General features: G+C 38.1%; 1 protein-coding gene across 6 annotated transcripts in view; it reads left to right on the top strand.

Moving 5' to 3' along the window:
- The window catches only part of CDK14 (cyclin dependent kinase 14), a 549770-nt gene that overhangs the window by 116656 nt on the left and 413553 nt on the right, over nucleotides 1-19561 (top strand). For all 6 annotated transcript variants that reach the window (XM_023639167.2, XM_070264492.1, XM_070264491.1 and 3 more), the window contains one exon: nucleotides 11643-11888. In XM_023639167.2, coding sequence (XP_023494935.1) covers nucleotides 11643-11888 — 246 coding nt within the window. The remainder of the gene's footprint in view (nucleotides 1-11642; nucleotides 11889-19561) is intronic.

The raw sequence follows: 19561 nt of genomic DNA on the forward strand, positions 1-19561 counted from the left end.
ATCATTTACCAGCTGTAAACTGTTGTCTAGAGTTCATAATTGAGAGGTTGAGCTGTAAAAGATCTTAAGACTCCAGCTGTGTCATTTTAAAGATGAGAAGACTGAGACTGAGAGAGCTTTACTGACTTACTCTAAGTCACTTAGTTCTGACTTATGTGGGCAGCAGGCTTGCCTGTATATTCGCTAATGTTCTGAAGGTGATTTTAGGCAAGATCTTGGTTCTGATAAAACACAGCTTTAAGTAGAGATATACTCGTGCATATATCCTTTATATACACATAGATAACACATCTCATATCTTTGCTCCATGTAGCCATTTACACTCCCACCTCTACACGCACATGAGAGAAGAGAGAAGCCTACAACCAAAGAGAGGACAAGATACTTTTAGATCTTGCAGGTTTAGGTTAGAGATGAAGGCAACTGTCATGGATTATGATCCCAATGGCATTAAACCTGCCTCCTCCCCTCCCCTCCCCTCCTCCCCACCATAATACCTTGCCCACATATCCCCGATAGCTGAAATTCCTTTCTGACAAGGGATGAAGCTTTTTATTCTATAATGGTTAAAGTTCAAATAATTCTGGGAGAGGTAATACTCTGATTTAAGTGTTCAAAAAATTGTAAATGACTGATGATGGGTTTTTTTTTACTGGGAGCAGATTTTGAGAGAAGATATCGAGTAGGAGAAAGCCATCAGGCCCTCACAGGGTATCGGACAAGGGGAAAAACAAGTGTAAGAAGTTGTTTCTGATCAGGACTTTTGCTTTTCTCAGTTTTGCATTGGACCTGTCATGAATATTCCTTTCATGAATGTCAAAAGACCGTGACTTAGCTTTCTGCCTCATGCGTGAGGCGCGTCTGCTGTGGGTCAGCTTCAAGTCTTTTAAACCAATTCTTTTTCTAGTGTCTGCCTTCATGAAGAGTGTGGAGTAAAGAAGTAGAGAAGATCACACTCTGAACTCGGTAAAATGCTGATCACCAGAAAATGGTTGATTCAAAGGGACAATTTTCAGCTTGAATGAATTCACTTGAAATGAATGCCAACCTTAACTGAATTAAGTTGTGCTCTTTCGGATCCACTGCTGTGAGTTTGGGAGACGGTTGTCTGGATTTTGCATAGCTCCAAGCTAAAATTGTAGGTCAAACTGTGACTTTCGGAGCCTCCAACGCTGTTTGAATTTCTAACAATTTTTACTGAGTTTTGAGTCTGCCAGCTAATGTACAGACCCCTGTTAATGATGAGTGGACAAAAATAATTGATTCAGATAAATAGCCAAATGTGTGGGTGCATCTTTAACCTTGTTGGAAGTTCTAGGTTCTGTTGAATTTACTGGAAAAAATAAAAGAACTGAAGTTTATTTTGGCATTTGTGATGATTTCTTCTTTTTATCTGCTTTCAAGTACCATGAGACATCCCAGCTTATGTGAGTTTTGTCACTTCAGTTTCTACATGGAATAAGGAAGTGCGAAAAAATGCAGTCATAGAGAAAACATATCCTTAATGCTCACTAATATTGGAATGTCTGTTGTTTTCAGGCGGTACTGAGAGCACAGCTATCTACTGAGATTGGCCTTGGGCAGAGGTACCAAAGGTGTTTTTTCCTGGCCCTATGAGTTGAGAAAACTACTTTTAACCTATAGAAGCTCCTTGTTTTCCATGAGTTAGCCAAAATCCTGTACTAGATCCTTCAAGTAGAGATTTGAAGTAAAAGGTATTCCTGGGGGCTATGAAATGAATAGAAAACACAGCCTTTGCCCTTTAGAGGAAACATTCAGGTTGTTGAAATTAAAGTATTGCAAAAAGAATAATCACAATCCAGGGTATGCAAAATATTGGAGCAGATTAAATGCACAATCACTAAGATGAATTCTTAAGAAAGGATTGGTCTGAGTGGGTGGGATTTAATCAACAGGGGCTTCTGAGCAAAAGTAATCTGAGACAAGTCTTGAACAACATGGTGGGTCCATGCTTAGTGTGGGAGGAAGTCTATGGCTTGGTTGTCCTCTGCTGAGACACTAACAATGTATGTGTAAAGGGCAATGAAAGCTGATCGTGTATAGAATGTCCAAGGGTCTTCTGTGCCTGGAACATCCACAACTAGTGGCCTTTGTACTTGGCGAAGTGCCCACGTCCTTAAAAATATATATGGCTAATAAATGTAATTTTGAAAACCATTTGTTTCAATCTATTTAAATGTTACTGACTTCATTAAATTCCCTTAACTTCAAATACTAATTTCGTGTGACATTATTTTAACATATTTCAGATACCTTAAACAAAGAAAACATGCACAAATATGATTATTGCAGATTATATTACTACGCACACTCATCCTATACACCAACACTGTGGGTTTAATTAATTTCATTACTGTTTCTGTCTGTCCTTTTTTTTTCTTTTTTGAGGAAGATTAGCCCTGAGCTAACTGCTACCAATCCTCCTCTTTTTGCTGAGGGAGACTGGCCCTGAGCTGATATCCAGGCCCATCTTCCTCTACTTTATATGTGGGATGCCTACCACAGCATGGCTTGCCAAGCGGTGCCATGTCCACACCCGGGATCTGAACCGGTAAACCCCGGGCTGCCAAAGGGGAACGTGTGAACTTAACCGCTGCACCACCGGGCTGGCCCCATCTTTATGTCTTTTTATACCTTCCTAGGGTTATAGATCTACTTTTTTGGATCCATTCCAGGGGTTTCAGTAGTAATATTTTTTGAATCTTCTTGGGGTCGTGTAGTCTTTACAAGTCCACAAGTAGAACAGTACCTTCTCAGAATAGCTGGGGTTGCAGAATCTGAGTTGTCGATTGTTGGGGTCTTGGTTGTTTCTTCCTAAGTGATTCAGATCTGAGTCACTTAGCACATTAGCAGTCAAGTTGAATTTTATTTTTAAGGGTTAAATTTCAGTTAGTTATTAAAATTTAACTGATTTCCAAAAAATGCCTTCCACATTGATTTCATGTAAGTTTTCAGTCTGGCGTCTCTCCACCAGATACATTCTTTGGAAACTGTTGCTTAGGCAACACCATGTCCTCTTTAGTCTATTATTATGTTATATTGACCTGTTCTGTCATTGGAGCATCCTGTGTTGCTGCTCTTTCTACACTTGTGCTGCTTAGCCCCTCTCTCCACAGGCCCTGCTCAGTTATTCCTGTTCTTGGTACAGTTCCTACTTTTTCTAGCACTGCTTGACTTACTCACAGTTCCGTGTGTTGAAACCAACCAGATCCCGTTATAATCATCCTTCTTTTATGTTATAACTGCGATTTGCCCTTCATATTAACTTTTTTCTCTTGAAATTATAATGAACTCATGGTCTTTCAATAACTCAACTTGTTCCATTTAACCATAATTTGATTTTCCTTTTGATGCTCAACTACATAATCACAGTCTGGCCAGTAGGAACCCCTACAGGCAGATTCCTTTTTCCTTCTAGCATCGTCCTTGACAGTTTTGAAATGATCCTAGTTTTCCCGTAACAGCTGGGTATTTCACAGCTGTTTTGTGTTCCTGCCCTGTGAACTGGAATCAGGTTACTTTCTAAGGATTTCTCTTTTTTCAAAGTGGAAAATTGGAACATAGACCAGAATCTGGGCACTAGGGGTGCACATGAAAGTTAGAGTGGATCAAAGGGCTACTGTTTGCTGGTTGGAAACATCTGCTTTTGGGGTTATGGGTTCGCCTTGATTTTTTTTTTCCAATTTGACATATCATATTTCTGTCCCCTAGTTTTGTTATAATCTGAGGTTAAATCTGTCATCAAGACTGTAAGCGTTTTGTCATGAGAAGAAAGACAGATTCTGTTTGGGGAGGGGAAATGTTTATTTAGATTACTGACAGGTAGATAGAAGAGTTCAAATGAACACAGGCATTAGGGAGTAGCGCCAGTGTATAATTTGGCTTCTAGAACCTTCTTTTATTGCAAGAAGAGCTCAAGTCTACTCACTCTTCTCTTCGCCTACCCTGGGTACTTCAATAATTGTACTGTGAGAGCTGCCAGAAATTGCAGCTTCCAGGGGGGTGAGCACGATTCTTACTGCATCTTGCCCACAGCCTTCTCCAGGAAAGCCTCCCCTGTCTTCTTTTCGGGGTTTGTGGGGCGAATTGCCTGACAAGTTCGTGAAGTCAGCAAGGCTGGTTCCCGCTATCTTTGTGGCCTGGACTCTGCTTTTGTTTGTGCTCGTGGTTAACAGAGATGGCCAGATCACGTTTAAGTTGTTTGTCCCAAATATTGGAAACTTGAAACTTTTCCAGAACAGTCACTTTGCCGTGTGCGGAAAACTCAAGGATAGATTACTTTCCTGGATGAAGATGCATGCACAAAGCAGGTGCTGATACTGGTATTATTCACACAACCCCCCGGCCAAGTGGAGACCAGCATCAATTGTGTATAAAGTTTATTATGTGGAGAGCTTGTTTGGGCTTTATAATGTTGATGGAGTTACATCATGTAGAAAACTCTCAGTATATGGTCATTTATTGATAATAGTCATAACATCGTGACTTATTTTCTCCTCGATCCGATACAGTGTATCAAATTCGGAAGGTGGTATCTGCAACATGTTCCTAAGAACATTCCGCTCAAATATCAAAGTGCTTCAAGCAATTTCAGTAAAGCAAGTATATTAGTTTTCTGGTCCTGTGTAACACATTACCACAAACTTTCTAGCTTATTATCTTGCAGTTTCTGTAGGTTAGAAGTCCAGGCATGGCATAGCTGGCTTCTCTGCCCTAAGTCCAGCTGGGTTGAAATCAAGGTGTTGGCCACAGTTGTGATTCTCTCCTGGGGCTCAGGATCCTCTTACAAGCTCATTAATTGTTTGCAGAACTCATTTTCTTGTGGTTGTAGGACAGTGGTCCACATTTTCCTTATAGTTGTTAGTCAGTGACCACTTTCAGCTCTTCGGGCCTACCTTGCAGTTCTGTGCCATGTGGCCCCCATCGGCAGTTCACAGCATGATGTGTTTGCTTTCTTCCAGGCTAGCCAGATCACATCTCTCTGAATTCCTCTTCTGCAACTAGCTGGAGAAAACTCTTTGCTTTTGAGAGGCTCACCTGATTAGGTCAGGCCCACCCAAAGTGATCTCCCATTTGCCATATCACATTAACATAATCATGGGAGGGATGGCTCATCATACTCATTGGGTGTCATTTTAGAATTCTGCCTATCACAATGAGCTTGTAGTTAATAAAAATTTTACTTTTGTTGATAGCATTTTGTGTGTGTGTGTATGTATGTTTATTTCTGTGTCAAGACTGCTGTTTTTTTGACAGTAGCTTTTAGATAATAAATGTTCCAGAGCCTCAGCCTTTTCAGCAAGAGAGCACGAAAACTACTTATTTGAATGAACCTTCTTAAATCTGATTTATTAATTCAGCAGAACCTTATTTAGTTTTACTATGGACCAGACCCTGAGTGAGGCACTGTGGGAAAAGGCTGCAATAATGTTGATGACATCTTTGCCTCCGTGTAGCTGCGTAAGAAGATACTGAGTCTCAAATGCCTTCCGCTGATGGGGAGCCTGGAAAACACGGCACTCTGCAAGCCGCTGTGGGATATTGACATGTTTACACACCATCGTGTGAACCAGGAGCTAACGAAGTGTGTTTGTGAATGTAGTAAATAAAACCCTAACCATAGGCAAGTTTTCATACAAGTATACTGTTTCCAAGAAACTTTACGTTTTGGAATGCACGTGACAAAGTTTTAATATTCATAATATTCAAAGGGCACTCAGGAAACAATTAAAAAACAGGACATTCCAATAGAAAAATTGGATAACAGCAATGACAAAAAAGGCAATTCACAAAGGACAGAACACAACTGATCAGAAAGCACATGAACCTCCTGCCAACTGTAAACCCTGTGAAACATGCCAACTATTTAAAGTTATTGATTGGGACTTTTTAAGCTCATTTTAAAATTAACTCATTTAATCTTCAAAACAAACCTATGGTTTCCTATTATTATTTATTATATTTATGATTATTTGTTTTAATTGTTATTTTTTCCCATTTTATAGACAAGGAAGTTGAGGCACAGAGAGGTTGACTAAGTTGCCAGAGGTCACACAGGTAGCGAGTGATGGAGCAGGAGTCTGAACGCAGGTAGTCTGGTTCCAGAGTTCATCTCTCAGCATCAGTTTATATTTCAGTACAAATCACCAAGCAGCATTCGATAATACTGCCTACCTCTCCATGCTCAGGTCACTACGCTATCTCCCCCAGGAGAAACTTGTTTTTTGTTAATGATTGTTTTCTACTTGAATTTTGTCTTTTGCCACTAGATGACAAAAGTGATAAACTTGAAATGTTTAAGAATGTTTGTGGGAAATATTTGAAGTTTAGAAATTTTGTTGAAATACTTTTCCCTCTTGAAAATTAGGAAAAGGCTGCCGCTCCTCTGTCTTAATGGTAGAGTACTTTAGAGAAGCTGGTTTCCACAGGTGCACAGTTTGGACTGATGTTTGCAATTATCAAGTGTGTCACAGTCAGACCCATTAAATGACAGGCTACCTGACTGGAAACATCTTAATGAATGTAGGACAATCAATATAAGGTGTGAATAAGGAGATAAGGCTTTACTTGCGGTAGATTCTGTAACAGTTTTTCTGGCTTAAATTATATAGATTTAGAGAGTTTTGAAAATTTCCAATTGGAGTCCCTTTGTCTCCTAAAGTTAAGAGATAATCCTGTGAGTCTCAGTTTTGCCGGAATTGACAGCATGAAGGGCAGCAAATGAAAGGTTTGTATGAGTTTATATGATTTCATGAACTAGTTAAGAACTAAGTTCATTCTCTTAACTTTGATGCTATCCTTACAGCTCTTCTTTCCTCTGCTGATGTGTTGAAATGACATGTGTCATTTACCCCTTGCTGATTTTTTTGGCTGTGCCTGTGTTAGTGTACATGTGCTACAAAGTTGTACTTCATCGTGAATTTTTCCCCATATATTTAGAAAAAAATTTGCCCATGTATTTCCCCATAAATGGAGTTTTCCATCTGAGAAAGTTTAGTTTACTAAGATAGTTCAAAGACCTTGAGTAAAAAATAGAATGTAGGGTTAAATAGAATGTAGGATTAGCTCCATATTCTCCTGGGCAAAACTAAGAGATAGTTCCATGGAGTTTATGCTTCAAGGAGAGGGTTAGACTCCAAGCATGGTCACCATTTTCCCATCATCTCTGTGTCAATCCAATCCCCATTTACACTTTTCATATTATCATTTTATATACATTCGTTACCTCACTTCATTTATATGTATATATGTAGATCTTCTTTTAAGTTAAGAAAGAAATTATTAAGGTTTTATGGCCAAAACGTAGAAATTAGTTTCTTCCTGAGAGTGTCACAGTAAATTGAAAGGCTCAGGAATTGGTCCCTCTGTTTCGGTTTTCCCTTTTAGTTTTGCTCCTGTCAGCCATGTTTTGTAGTTTCTGTGTACAGATCTTGCATGTATTTTGTCAGATTTATCACTAAATATTTTATATTATTTGAAGCTGTTTACGTGTTTTAAATTTAAATTTCTAGTATTGTTTGTGGCTACTATCCAGAAATACAAATGATTTTTGTATATTGATCATTTATCTTGTAGTCTTGAAAACTTATTAATTCTAATGATTCTGTGTAGGTTTCATTGGATTTTCTACATAGACAATAATGTTTTCTGTGAATAAAGTCGGTTTTATTTCTTACTTTACAATATGGATGCTTTTTATTTCTTTTTTCTTGCTTGTGGCAATGTCTAGAACTTGTAATACAATGTTGAATCAGTGATGAGAGTGGACATTCCTGATTTGTTCCTGTTCTTAGGAGAAAGGCATTCAGTTTCTCACTATTAACTTTTATGTTAGCTGTAGTTTTTTTGTAGATGCCCTGTATCATGTCAAGCAAGTTTTCCTCTATTTCTAGTTTGTTGAGTTTTAATCATGAATGGGTATTGGATTTTGTCAAATGCTCTTTCTGAGTCTATTGAGATACTCTTATGATTTAAAAAAGTCTGTGTGTTAGTTATCTATTGCTACATAACAAATTACTCCAAAACAGCATCTTAAGATGACAAACATATTTTTCGTCTCACAGTTTCTGTTGGTCTAGAATGCAGGTGCTCCTTAGCTGCTGCCTCTGGCTCAGGGTCTCTCCTGAAGTTCTAGGCAAGCAGTAGGCCAGGGCTGTGGCTGCGCTTGAAGGTGCAACTCGCCTGATTGTTTGCAGTCCTCAGTCCAGCTGCACTTGTGCCCCTCCACAGGGCTGCCTCGTCACATGGCAGCTGGCTTTGCCCAGGGCTAGTGATCTAAGAAAGAAGGAACGAGAGGGAGGCAGTACCAATGCAGAAGCCATGATCTTTTTATAATCTTTTCTCAGAAGTGATATCCCGTGATTTTTGCCGTATTCTGTTTACTGAATACAAGTCAACGAATGCAGCCTCCTACACTCAAGATCTGAGGACTAAAGAAGAGTGTGATACCTGGAAGTGGCCATCACTGGAGGTCATTTTAGGGACTTCTTACCATGGTATATTAAAATGATGAAACTTAAGCCAACTTTGCCTCCCTTGGATTAATGCTGCTTTTTCATGATTTATTATCCTTTTTATATATTATTGGATTCAATTTGTTAAAAATGTGTTGACAATTTTTATATCTATATTCATGAGAGAAATTTATCTGTAGTTTTCTTGTAATATTTTTGTCTGCTTTTGGTGGTGGAATGATGATAACTTCATAAATGAGTTGGGAAGTATTCTCTCCTCTTCGGTTTCTTGGAAGAGTTTCTGTAGAATTGTAATTGCTTTTTCCTTAAATGTTTGGTTTGCTTCACCAGTGGTGCTCTCTGGCCCTGGAATTTTCTTTGTGATAAAGTTTTTGGCTACAAATTTAATTTCTTTAATAGACGTCGGCCTAGTCAGGTCATCCATTTCCTTTTGAGTGCACTTTGGTAGTTTTTGTCTTTCAAGGAATTTGTTTCATCTCAGTTGCTGAATTTATTTGTGTAAAGTTGTTCATAGCATTTGTAGCATCTGTTTTTTTTCTTTTTTCTTTTGTGAGGAAGATTGGCCCCGAGCTAACATCTGTTGCCAATCTTCCTTTTTTTGCTTGAGGTAGACCGTCGCTGAGCTAACATCTCTGCCAGCCTTCCTCTATTTTTGACGTGGGATGCTGCTGCAGTGTGGCTTGACAGGCGGTGCTAGGTCTGTGCCTGGGATCCAAACCTGTGAACTCCAGGCAACTGAAGCAGAGCATACAAACTTAACAACCAGGCCACTGGGCCGGCCCCAAGTAGAATCTGTTTTTCTTGTTCTGTCCTGATCAGTCTGGCTAGATGTTTATCACTTTTTTTGATCTTCTCTGAAAATCAGCTTTTGGTTTCATTGATTTTCTTTGTTGTTTTCATTTTCTATTTCATCTATTTCCACTCTGATATTTATACATCATTTTTATTCTTCTGCTTATTTTGGGTTTCAATTGTTCTTCTTTTTCTAGTATTTTAAAGTGTAATCTTATTGCTTTGAGACCTTTCTTTTTTTCTCCTACGTGCATTTAGTACTATAAATTCTTATAGAGCTAAAGTACTACTTTAGCTGCATCCTGCCATTTTGCTATTTTGTCTTGTTATTTTCATTTGGTTCAAGATACTTTCTAATTCCTCTTTCGCATTATCTAGTTTCCAAATATTTGCTGTCATACTTTATCTTTTAAAGTACTTATTTTTTTCTCTGGCTCCTTTTTAAGATAATCTCTTTATCATTGGTTTTAAGCAATTTGTTTTCAATATGCCTTCATGTCATTTTCTTTGTATTTCTTGTGCTTGGGGCTCATTGACTTTTCAGGCCTGTGTGTTTATGTATTATCTTTATAATTCAGTTGCTTCAGTGATGGGGGTGGTTTCACATCCACATCACATCTATTGCCTGTTGCGTTTACATCCTTAAGAAGAACACATAAGTCTTTAAAAACATTGAGTGCACCTAATCTAGTTGTGATAAATTGTTAGTTTTTGCTCATGAGTAGAGAACTTTTCCTTGAGTCTTTTAAAGACATTTTCAGCAATTTTGTGGCAATAGAAGCATGATGATATCCTTCTTATTTGACTTGATTATAAGTCAACCTGTGCTTAGTAGTTGCAACACACTCTTAGGACAGAGTTGATGCTTAATATTTAAGTAAATTTTCTTTGTTTCAAAAACTTGAGAGTGTTTCATTTAATTATATGTACCTTCTTACTCTAGTGGTTTTTTAAAATTACATTGTCAGACATTTATTATACAATTCAAACAATACAGGTATATAAAAAATTAGTAATCTTACCTTTTCCATGTTCAATTCCACATGTCTGGAGGTATCTTATGTTAACAGTTTAATGTATTTCCATCTATACCTTTCACTGTGCTCATACGTATACATACAAATATCTATATGTCTGTATCTGTCTGTCTGTATCTATATCTGTCCATACACATAGATACATTTATTCCCCATATGGAGTCATCCTGTACATATTAGACATTTTATATTTTTACTTTAACAGTATGAGATTTTCTTAAATATCTTCTCTTTCCTTGCTTTTTAAAATAGAGATGGGGAAACTTTTTACAACAAGAAAAAAAAACCCGTAAAAGCAATTTCACAGTTATCTTTTCTCTAGAGAGAATAATAAAGTTACCTAGCTTTACAGACAAGCTAGAGGCTGTACAGTTATTTAATAAGAACAACAAAGTCTCCAGAGTACAGGGAGAACGAAAGGGCTAGAACATAAAATGGAAAACAAGGAGCAAAAGTCAGAGAGACTGACATGCAATGAGAGAGTGCTGTGCACGGAGAAGGAGCGGAGAGGTTGAAGGAATGAGGGGTCTAGTGGAATGATGGAAACAAAATTTGGAATTGAGTAGTAATCACCATTTTTCTTTTACAGTATTATTCTTTTTCATCCATTAGTTTCGGTATTAGGAAAACACAGTGCTCTCAGTTTTTCCACATCTTTAACCGTTAGCTTTTTTTTTTTTTTTTTTTTTATTAATGTTATGATAGATTACAACCTTGTGAGATTTCAGTTGTACATTTTTGTTAGTCATGTTGTGGGTACACCACTTCCCCCTCCGTACCCTCCCCCCACCCAACCGTTAGCTTTTTTATATGTTTCATTCCAGTTTGCAGATGAAATCAAGATGGGGACAGATTTTAAACATACATATTCAAGCATAAAATTTTTGAAGAACGTAATGATCTTTCTCTCTAGCCATGTTAACTGCTTACGTGATGCCCATCAGTTAAAATGGCCATCTGATGTAGCTCAACTGATTTTTTATTAAGGCAAGTTTTCCAACTTTTTAAATGATTCAGGAAGAATCCCACTTGCAGTCAGTTGGTAAAACATGTGGTGGAGTTCAAGAACTACCTTAGGGCAATCGCAGTCCAGGCCTAGAGTGTCCCTTTTTAGTGTCAGCCCTAAGTGAGTATAAGCAGAATGATTATAAGGAATTTTACATATTGTGGTTTAAGCTGGTAGGGCTTTTAGAACGTGGCCTTTTTGGGTATTTCCTGAAATTTAAATTGGCATGTGTTCTAGAATATCAAATCAGCATGTTTAGTGATATGAAAGTTTCAATGGAGAGTTCTGAGTTTAATTTCTTTTTTTTTCCAGATATGTGTCACAAAGATGTCTACACGGAACTGCCAGGGAATGGACTCAGTGATCAAACCCCTGGACACAATTCCTGAGGATAAAAAAGTCAGGGTTCAGAGGACACAGAGCACTTTTGACCCATTTGAGAAACCAGCTAATCAAGTGAAGAGGGTGCATTCTGAGAACAATGCTTGCATTAACTTTAAGACCTCCTCCACCGGCAAAGAGTCACCAAAAGTCAGGCGGCACTCTAGCCCCAGCTCGGTGAGTGCAGTCTTCTCCCTTCTCACTGGGTAAACCAGAGGATCCCTCTCATAATGGCAGCACGCTGTGCTGGAAGACGGCAGGTGGCTTTATCAGTGCATTATTATGCATTCTCTCCCAGGGTGGTTTGATGTTTTGGAAGAGAGAGAGAGCACAAACTATACATGGACTCTTTATTCGTAAGCACCCAGCAAGCAAATGAGACATGATTCAACTTATTTTTGGAAAAATCATTTTTTTCTAGTTGTTTCCAGTTAGAAGAATTTATATGTAAAAATCCTTTAGTATGTCAAAATCTTAGAGAGGATATTGAACTTTACTGTGTTTGTGGGCAGTAAGGATAGTTTTTGAATTTGGCAAATTCACAAAGAATTTCATTTCAGAATGCATGTTAAAAGTTGTTCACTTGTCTTATTCCAGTTTGTTTTCAGTGTAAATATTTTAAAATTTACGAACTAGGCATTGAAGTTGTTCTTTTTAAAGAGAAATGCTATTCATCACAGTGAAATTTTCTAAACTCAAACTATATCAAGGCAAGTCTTGCCTTTTGACCTAAGGAGGTACAATGTTCTGAGGTGATTGCTACTTTTTGACTGTAAAATTTTTACTGAAACTCATTTTTCCAAGACTGGCCTTCATTTAGCAATGTTAAAAAACCCCTTATAATTATGTTTTGAAATTAAGTAATTTTCAGATTTAACCTACACCTAAGAACTTTTTGACATAGATGCTCTAAGAGTGTAAAAGGTAAAAGGAGAATGCTATAAGAGAATTTTGATTCTGTCATCTTGCTAAGAAATACATTCTGTTTCACAAATTTTAAATATTAAATTCCATGAGGGCAAAACAGGGCAAGAAATAACTGCTAGAGGAATATTGACACTTCAATTTTATTAAAGTATATGGCAGTGCACAAATCCTGTGCACTCATTTTGTATTAATGAAGCAGAAATAAATATTGTTAATGCAACATTTGTGAAGAGAATCGATTATCTGGTTTTCCCCAACCTGGCCTCCATAATCTTGTCTTTGATTGCAAGATTGCGTCCATCTAGGTCACAGATACATCACTAACTCCTGGGAGAACTTTTAGATTTAGTATCATTTAGGTGAAATGAAAGGAATTGTTGAGAATGATTAAACCTACTGTTATAGACAAAGAATTATATATATATATATATATATATATATATATTTTGAGGAAGATAAGCCCTGAGCTAACTGCTGCCAATCCTCCTCTTTTTGCTGAGGAACACTGGCCCTGAGCTAACATCCGTGCCCATCTTCCTCTACTTTATATGTGGGACGCCTACCACAGCATGGCTTGCCAAGCGGTGCCGTGTCCACACCTAGGGATCAGAACCGGCGAACCCCAGGCCGCCAAAGTGGAACGTGCACACTTAACTGCTGTGCCACCAGGCCGGCCCCTATATTTCTTTTTACTATATAGTTAACTTACTATTAGTATACGTCAACCTATACATGATATATAGAGATCAGCATTTCAGATATTGCAACGAGGCATACTTAGACTAAAAAATTTTTCACTGTTTATCTGATATTCAAATTTAACTTGTCATTCTATATTTTATCTGCATCCTAGTTATTATACACTGGTGCATTATTTCTTTTGTTGCTCAAATTGTTCCTGCTTTGGCCGTTGGGAGCTCTTTTAGGTTGGGTCCTATGTCTTTTTTTTTTTTAACATCTGCTGCCAATCTTTTTTTTTTCCTCTTCTCCCTAAAGCCCCCCAGTACATAGTTGTATACTCTAGTTGTGAATGCCTCTAGCTGTACAAGTGGGACGCTGCCCCAGCTTGGCTTGGGGAGCCGTGCCATGTCTGCACCCAGGATCTGAACCGGCGAAACCCTGGGCCGCCGAAGTGGAGTGCGTGAACTTAATCACTCAGCCACGGGGCTGGCCCCTCCTACGTCCCTTTGAAGTGTCTTCATCCCTTTGGTTTTTGAGCACTTCCTTACTTCGTGGTCCTACAAGATGCTTTTGGTTTTATATTGTATTTTCCCAGTCCCAGACCTAGAATCAGCCATTTCTCCAAAGAGCCCTGGTTCCTTTTATTTAGAAAATGGTACTTAGAAACCAAGATTGGGTGCTGGGTGTGCTTGTTGCTATTAAGGGTCACATAGTTTTAAGAGTCAGTGTGTACACCATAGTATAATGATAACAATGAGATTTTGATATTTTTAATTTTTAATAAGGAATTAATTAAAATGCTTATTAAGGAAGGTTGAGGCTTGTCTATCTGATGCACTCTGATTTCTCTCTCTTTCAAGTTAAGTTTTATTTTTATTAAAGTAATTCGTGGATATAGCTAAAAAAATAAGAAAGGATTCTGGAAGGATGATGGTGGCATAGGTTTTGAAATCCCTCATATAATTAGAGCAACTATCGGCAACAATTATAGGTGATAAGGTAGCTCCGTGAAGCTCAAAACAGGAGTGAGAGGAGCAAACCATGAACAGCTTTAGAACTGTGTGATATCAGAAAGCGTGAGGGAGGAAGCTCAGCTAAGGCAAGGGGACTAGTGACTACTCTCAGAGCCAGGAATCCCCCAAATTGCCATGAGGTATATGCTGGTGGCTCGTCCTGCCATTCTTAGGACAACAGCAATTGGGAGGGGACTTTGATGGTTCCTGTGAGTGGATGTGTGCAAGGAGACCATGAGATGGACTACTGATATTGGAGTGGTCTGCTGGTCTTTCTCCTGTGACTTCTCTAGAATGTCAAATTGAAGCACCTTTCCCAGACAAAGCCCTGCACTGAAGAGAATGTTCTGGAGTAGACTTCTGTGCAGGATGGGATCAGTAGGAGCAGAGGAAAGAGAAGGTCCAGTAAGAAGTGTTGGAGTGAAACAGATGTGGAAACCTCAATGTGTGCAAGATTGTCATTTTTGTCACTTCATGAAAACAGAGAAAAGAAAAGTTCCATAAAGCTCTAAAAGCTATCTTGTCCATATCCCCCTCAAAATACTGAAAAACTAATTTTACGTAAAAATAACCAATAGAAAAATTATTAATTGGAATCCCATACAAAGCTATGAAAGATAGAGAGTCAGGAATAGAACATTTCTACAGATAAGGAAAGCAAGCTAGAAGGAGGTAAACTTATCTTTATTTTCAGATTTATGATGATATATCTCGAAAATCCTAAAGAATTAATGGAACTACTACAAACAATGTGAGAAGTTAGCCAAATAGCAGGTTATAAAATTAACATGCGAAACCCAATAGAAACTCTTATAAAAACAAAGAATCAGTGTTGAAAACTGATAAAGCAAATGACTAAGCATTTATTTTCTGTGATTCCTATATGAAATTCACCTCATGGTAACCTAGTCATTGATGAGGGGAAAATTCTCTTTTAAAAGTAATCCCACTAATAAATCAAGAAGGAATAATAGATTTAGGAATCACCATTTGACAATGATTATCAGTATCTGCTAGCATCAGCAGAAGAGAGACAGCCAGACATCATGATGTCCTGATGGAAGTATCTGAAAACCACCAACAGAATTAAGCCTGAATCTGAAAAAGCCTCTAGATATAACTATTGATTTACAGTGTACAAAGGAACACATCAAGAGAGGATTTTCTCTGTTATATTCCTGTCCTCAAATACATGTCTCCTACTTTTTGGCTTTAATTAATATACAGTATTTACAGTCTCATGATAATATAAATACTGTACATAGTGAGGCCACATAGTGTACTATGATTAAATTTCTTTCCTTGCGTAACTTTTTGATTTTCCTAATCATAATTGCCTCCTCTTTTCACTCGTTCATAATTAATATAATTAATCAATAGAATTTTAGTCACAGATTGAGGCCCTGAGCTATTTGATAAAACTATAAAACTCCTCTGAAACAAACCAGAATCAGGAGTCCAGCAGCCCTTCCTCCCCCTGAGACTGTCTTTGTGGCTCTCCATTGTCCCAATCCAATCTGGACTGCTTGATCTCCAAATTACGGTCATTCCTCCAAAGCAAATTTACCCATCTATTTTTTAGGATATGTAAGGCTTGTTGCTGTTATTCTGAGATGATTAAGAATGGGCCAGGGCCTCCTAGTTTTCTATTCACACTTTCTGGTGCTTTGTTTTCAATCTGACCCTTCATCCTGATTTCCACTGTTCCTGGTGTCCCAGTTCTAAGCTTCTCTGGGTCAGCCTCGTCAGGGAATAAACATCTGCCAGGATCAGGGAGAGGCACGCACCTGACTGGGAGAGTCTAGGGAAAACGACCTGGTCTTTAAACCCACTCCAACTAGTCATTCTGGTTTTAGCCCATCCTTGAAGGTCAGCCTCCAATTCTTGCGTGTTTTTGGGATTCTGAAGCATGAGTTGACATTTCTTATTGGTTCACGCGGTGGTCAATGTCCTAGCCAGTGACCTCCTCATCTCCAAATGTTTGTTTGTATCTTGTCTGCGATCTTCTCCTTATTCATTCTATTTGCTCTTATGAGTTATAACTATTATCATTTTAGTACAGATTAGTGCGAGGGAGAGAGAAATACTTTGTTCAAGTCACCATGTTTAACTGGAAATTTCCACTGTTTCTCTCCTATTATATTGTTAACTTCTTTTAGATCCTCTTTCCTGAGTTTCTTATTGGGTTTGCCCTTTCCTGGTCCACCCTGGGGTGTCTTTCTTATATATCAGTGTACTTATATTACTTTGTGTGGAAACTGCTTTGCTTTCTTTTCATTTTTGGAGTTTTTGCTTACATTCCGTATGCCCTGGAAAATGTCTTTGCTCTTTTCTTCTCAAGCTGAAAATGGTTTCTTTTTCTCTTTTAGCATGATGCTACAATATTCTGTTTTATTTTTAGTTGTTTCTGCCTATTGCCTTTTTGTTCTCTCCCATATTGTGATGGGAAGGGGTATTTTTTTATACTCTTTTTCATGGAAAGACTACTTTCTTTGTGTTCCTCATTGGGCAGAAATGGAAGTGGTAACACTTCTTGTGTAGCACCATTTTATATCCTGTCCAACAGTGTATGGGTTTGATCATTTCATACCCACTGGCATGGGAGTTTTATGAACATAGGTTTTATTATTCTTAAAGATTTTTAAAGGCTGATAAGCATCAAAGGAGTCTGTTTACCTAAGGGCCACCAGGATGAATTTCATATTTTTATTTTATTGTTATTCCTTTGAAAGTATTAGTTATCTTGAATAGGCTCCAAGACTACAGTTGAGAAGGAGGGAGAGTGAATAGAAGTGTGGCATTGAAGCACCTATTTTAGTGAGGAAAGCCATTCTTGTTTCCTGGAAATACTGTGGTAGACACTATTGTACAATATCAAGTCTTCTCAGCTGAGTATGTGTCTCTATGCTGTTCACATACTGGTCATTGTCTGTTAGGAGTCATGACTGAAATTCAGAAACCAAGAGTACCTTGACCTCAGTGACCATCACACTCGTCTATACCTCCTGATTTTGTCCATACAGTGGCACTTTAAAATTCAGGCAAAGTGTAAAGAACGTTATTTTATTTAAATTGGTGTATTTCAAGAGATGTTTGACAGATTCTTTTTTTTTTTGTTTCAGACGTTTTTTGAGTGCCTTCTCCTCCTGGGCCTAGTCCCTGGGTAGTGTTTAATACTATCACTGACAGGACAAACTTTCACTCCCCTTTTCCTACCACCTACTCCAACCCAGCTGGGCTCTTCAATAGCTAGAACTATAGGAGACTACCTGTCTTGCTGGCTCAATTTAGAAGGGATTTCATTGAGCTTTCTATCATAAGCTGAGCTTAAAGAGAACATATTTTCTGAAATTCATATTTAGACTAAATTCCTCTATACATTCCACAAATTGCTCCAAATTTACCTCCTTCCCTCACCAAAAAATCTACATCTGTGACAGGCAGGCCCCATCTGGAGAGAGGGGAGGAAGCTGCAAACTTGAAAATAAGAGTTCCACTTCAGTTCTCAGATGCTCATTCTTGAGGATCTCAACTTGGCATTGCCTCCTTCTTGTGGGGAACAGGAAATTCCCAGGTAGAACCAAGTCCCCTTGTCAGGTTGTTACCACGTGTGGTACCTGGGTCTATTCCTCTATCCGGCATCTAAATCTATTTTGTAACCATGTTACCCATCAACTATGGATTACCTTAGTGTGGCTACATTTAATGGGACTAGAAATGCAGGTGATAGTTCCTGTTCTGGAGATCAAAGGCAGAGGAAAAATTAGCTAAGGCAGGTTTCACTTCAAATCCTTGTTGTTTGATGAGGTCATATAGCTCTGATTGAATCCTTCCCACCTTACCCTCATACCCCTTCTCACAATTTAGTATAATGTAGTAGAGCAGTGATTCTTACTTGTAGTTTTCTTGCAATTCAGAGGTCATCAACATTCTTAAGAAAGGGGTTATGTGTGTAGGCTGAAATCAATTTTCAATCAATTCAGTATGAAACCGTGGACTTTCTTATGGCCATATCTTGGAATCATTATAATGAACACTGAGATATACTCATGAAGTTTAGAAAAATGCAGTTCAAAATGCCATCCTTGTTTCTAGAAATGAAATTTCGGTGGATGACAGACTTAAGCATAATTTGATATCTCCTCCATTTGGGTGGGAAAGATCTATGGGAAGATTTTGCCAATGTAGTGGTGGTAAAGAAAGTAGGTTCTTGATTCCAGTCAACTTGGTTTGAATTCTAGCTCTGTCATTAGCTGTAGGATCTTAGATGAGTTACTTTATTTCTCAAGTCTTTAAATTCTTCATGTTCAAATAGGGACACAAATAGAACCAATCTCAGGGTGGTGTTGTAGGGATGAAATTTAGGTAATGTGTTTAAAGTGATAAGCTTAAAGCATGGCACATAGTAAACATTTGATATTAGCTAGTTGTTTTTGTTGATTGCACAAACAATGAACCAGAGCTAGCAAGGGCCAGGAACATCTCCTTCGTGGCAGGGGGACAAACGCTGTTCAGCTGGAATATTATCTTCACTTTTTCATTATCCATGCCAATGTTCCCCTCCACTGGTCCAGACAGTTGATGATTCTCTGTACTTTTATTCTGTTAAAAAATGCATTAACATCTCGTCAAATTCTACTTCTCTGTGCAGTTAGTGTCTGTTAGTCATTACTGATTAGCTCTCTGTATTTCCAATTCTCCTAAGTGCTATCTCAAGCCTGCACTCGAAGTAGGGAAAAGATAAAGCAGAGAATAGTTGCCCCATAAAGCTGTTTCCCATCCATCAGGCACGTGACATCAAAGAGCCAAAGGTAATGGTTAGGGTTGACTACATATTGGTCTGATCTAGCATCTTTATTTAAATATGATGATTTAATAAAGTTGCAAGAAAACAAAGGCAAACCCAACGCCTGACCTTTAATTATCAAACAAAATAGGACCTCTCCTACTGAATTATTCTTAGTTTGCTCATTTGATAGGAAGGATTTTATTATTGGCCTCTTTAAACACTTGGCATGTGGATTCTTTATTTATGTGCATAGTAGTTACAGATTGGAACATTTCTGCTTACTTAAAATAGGAGTCCAACTTCATAAGAATCTAACTCTTAAAGCTCAGACTACCTCATAGACATGGCCGATTCTGTAGGCCCATTCTTTCGTAGACTAGAACAACTTTTAGAGAGGCTTTACATATATGTGATTCTTCCTACAGAGCTAGCATGATTGA

This window comes from Equus caballus, chromosome 4 (genome assembly GCF_041296265.1).
Source record: "Equus caballus isolate H_3958 breed thoroughbred chromosome 4, TB-T2T, whole genome shotgun sequence".
In the NCBI taxonomy this organism is placed as follows: Eukaryota; Metazoa; Chordata; class Mammalia; order Perissodactyla; family Equidae; genus Equus; species Equus caballus.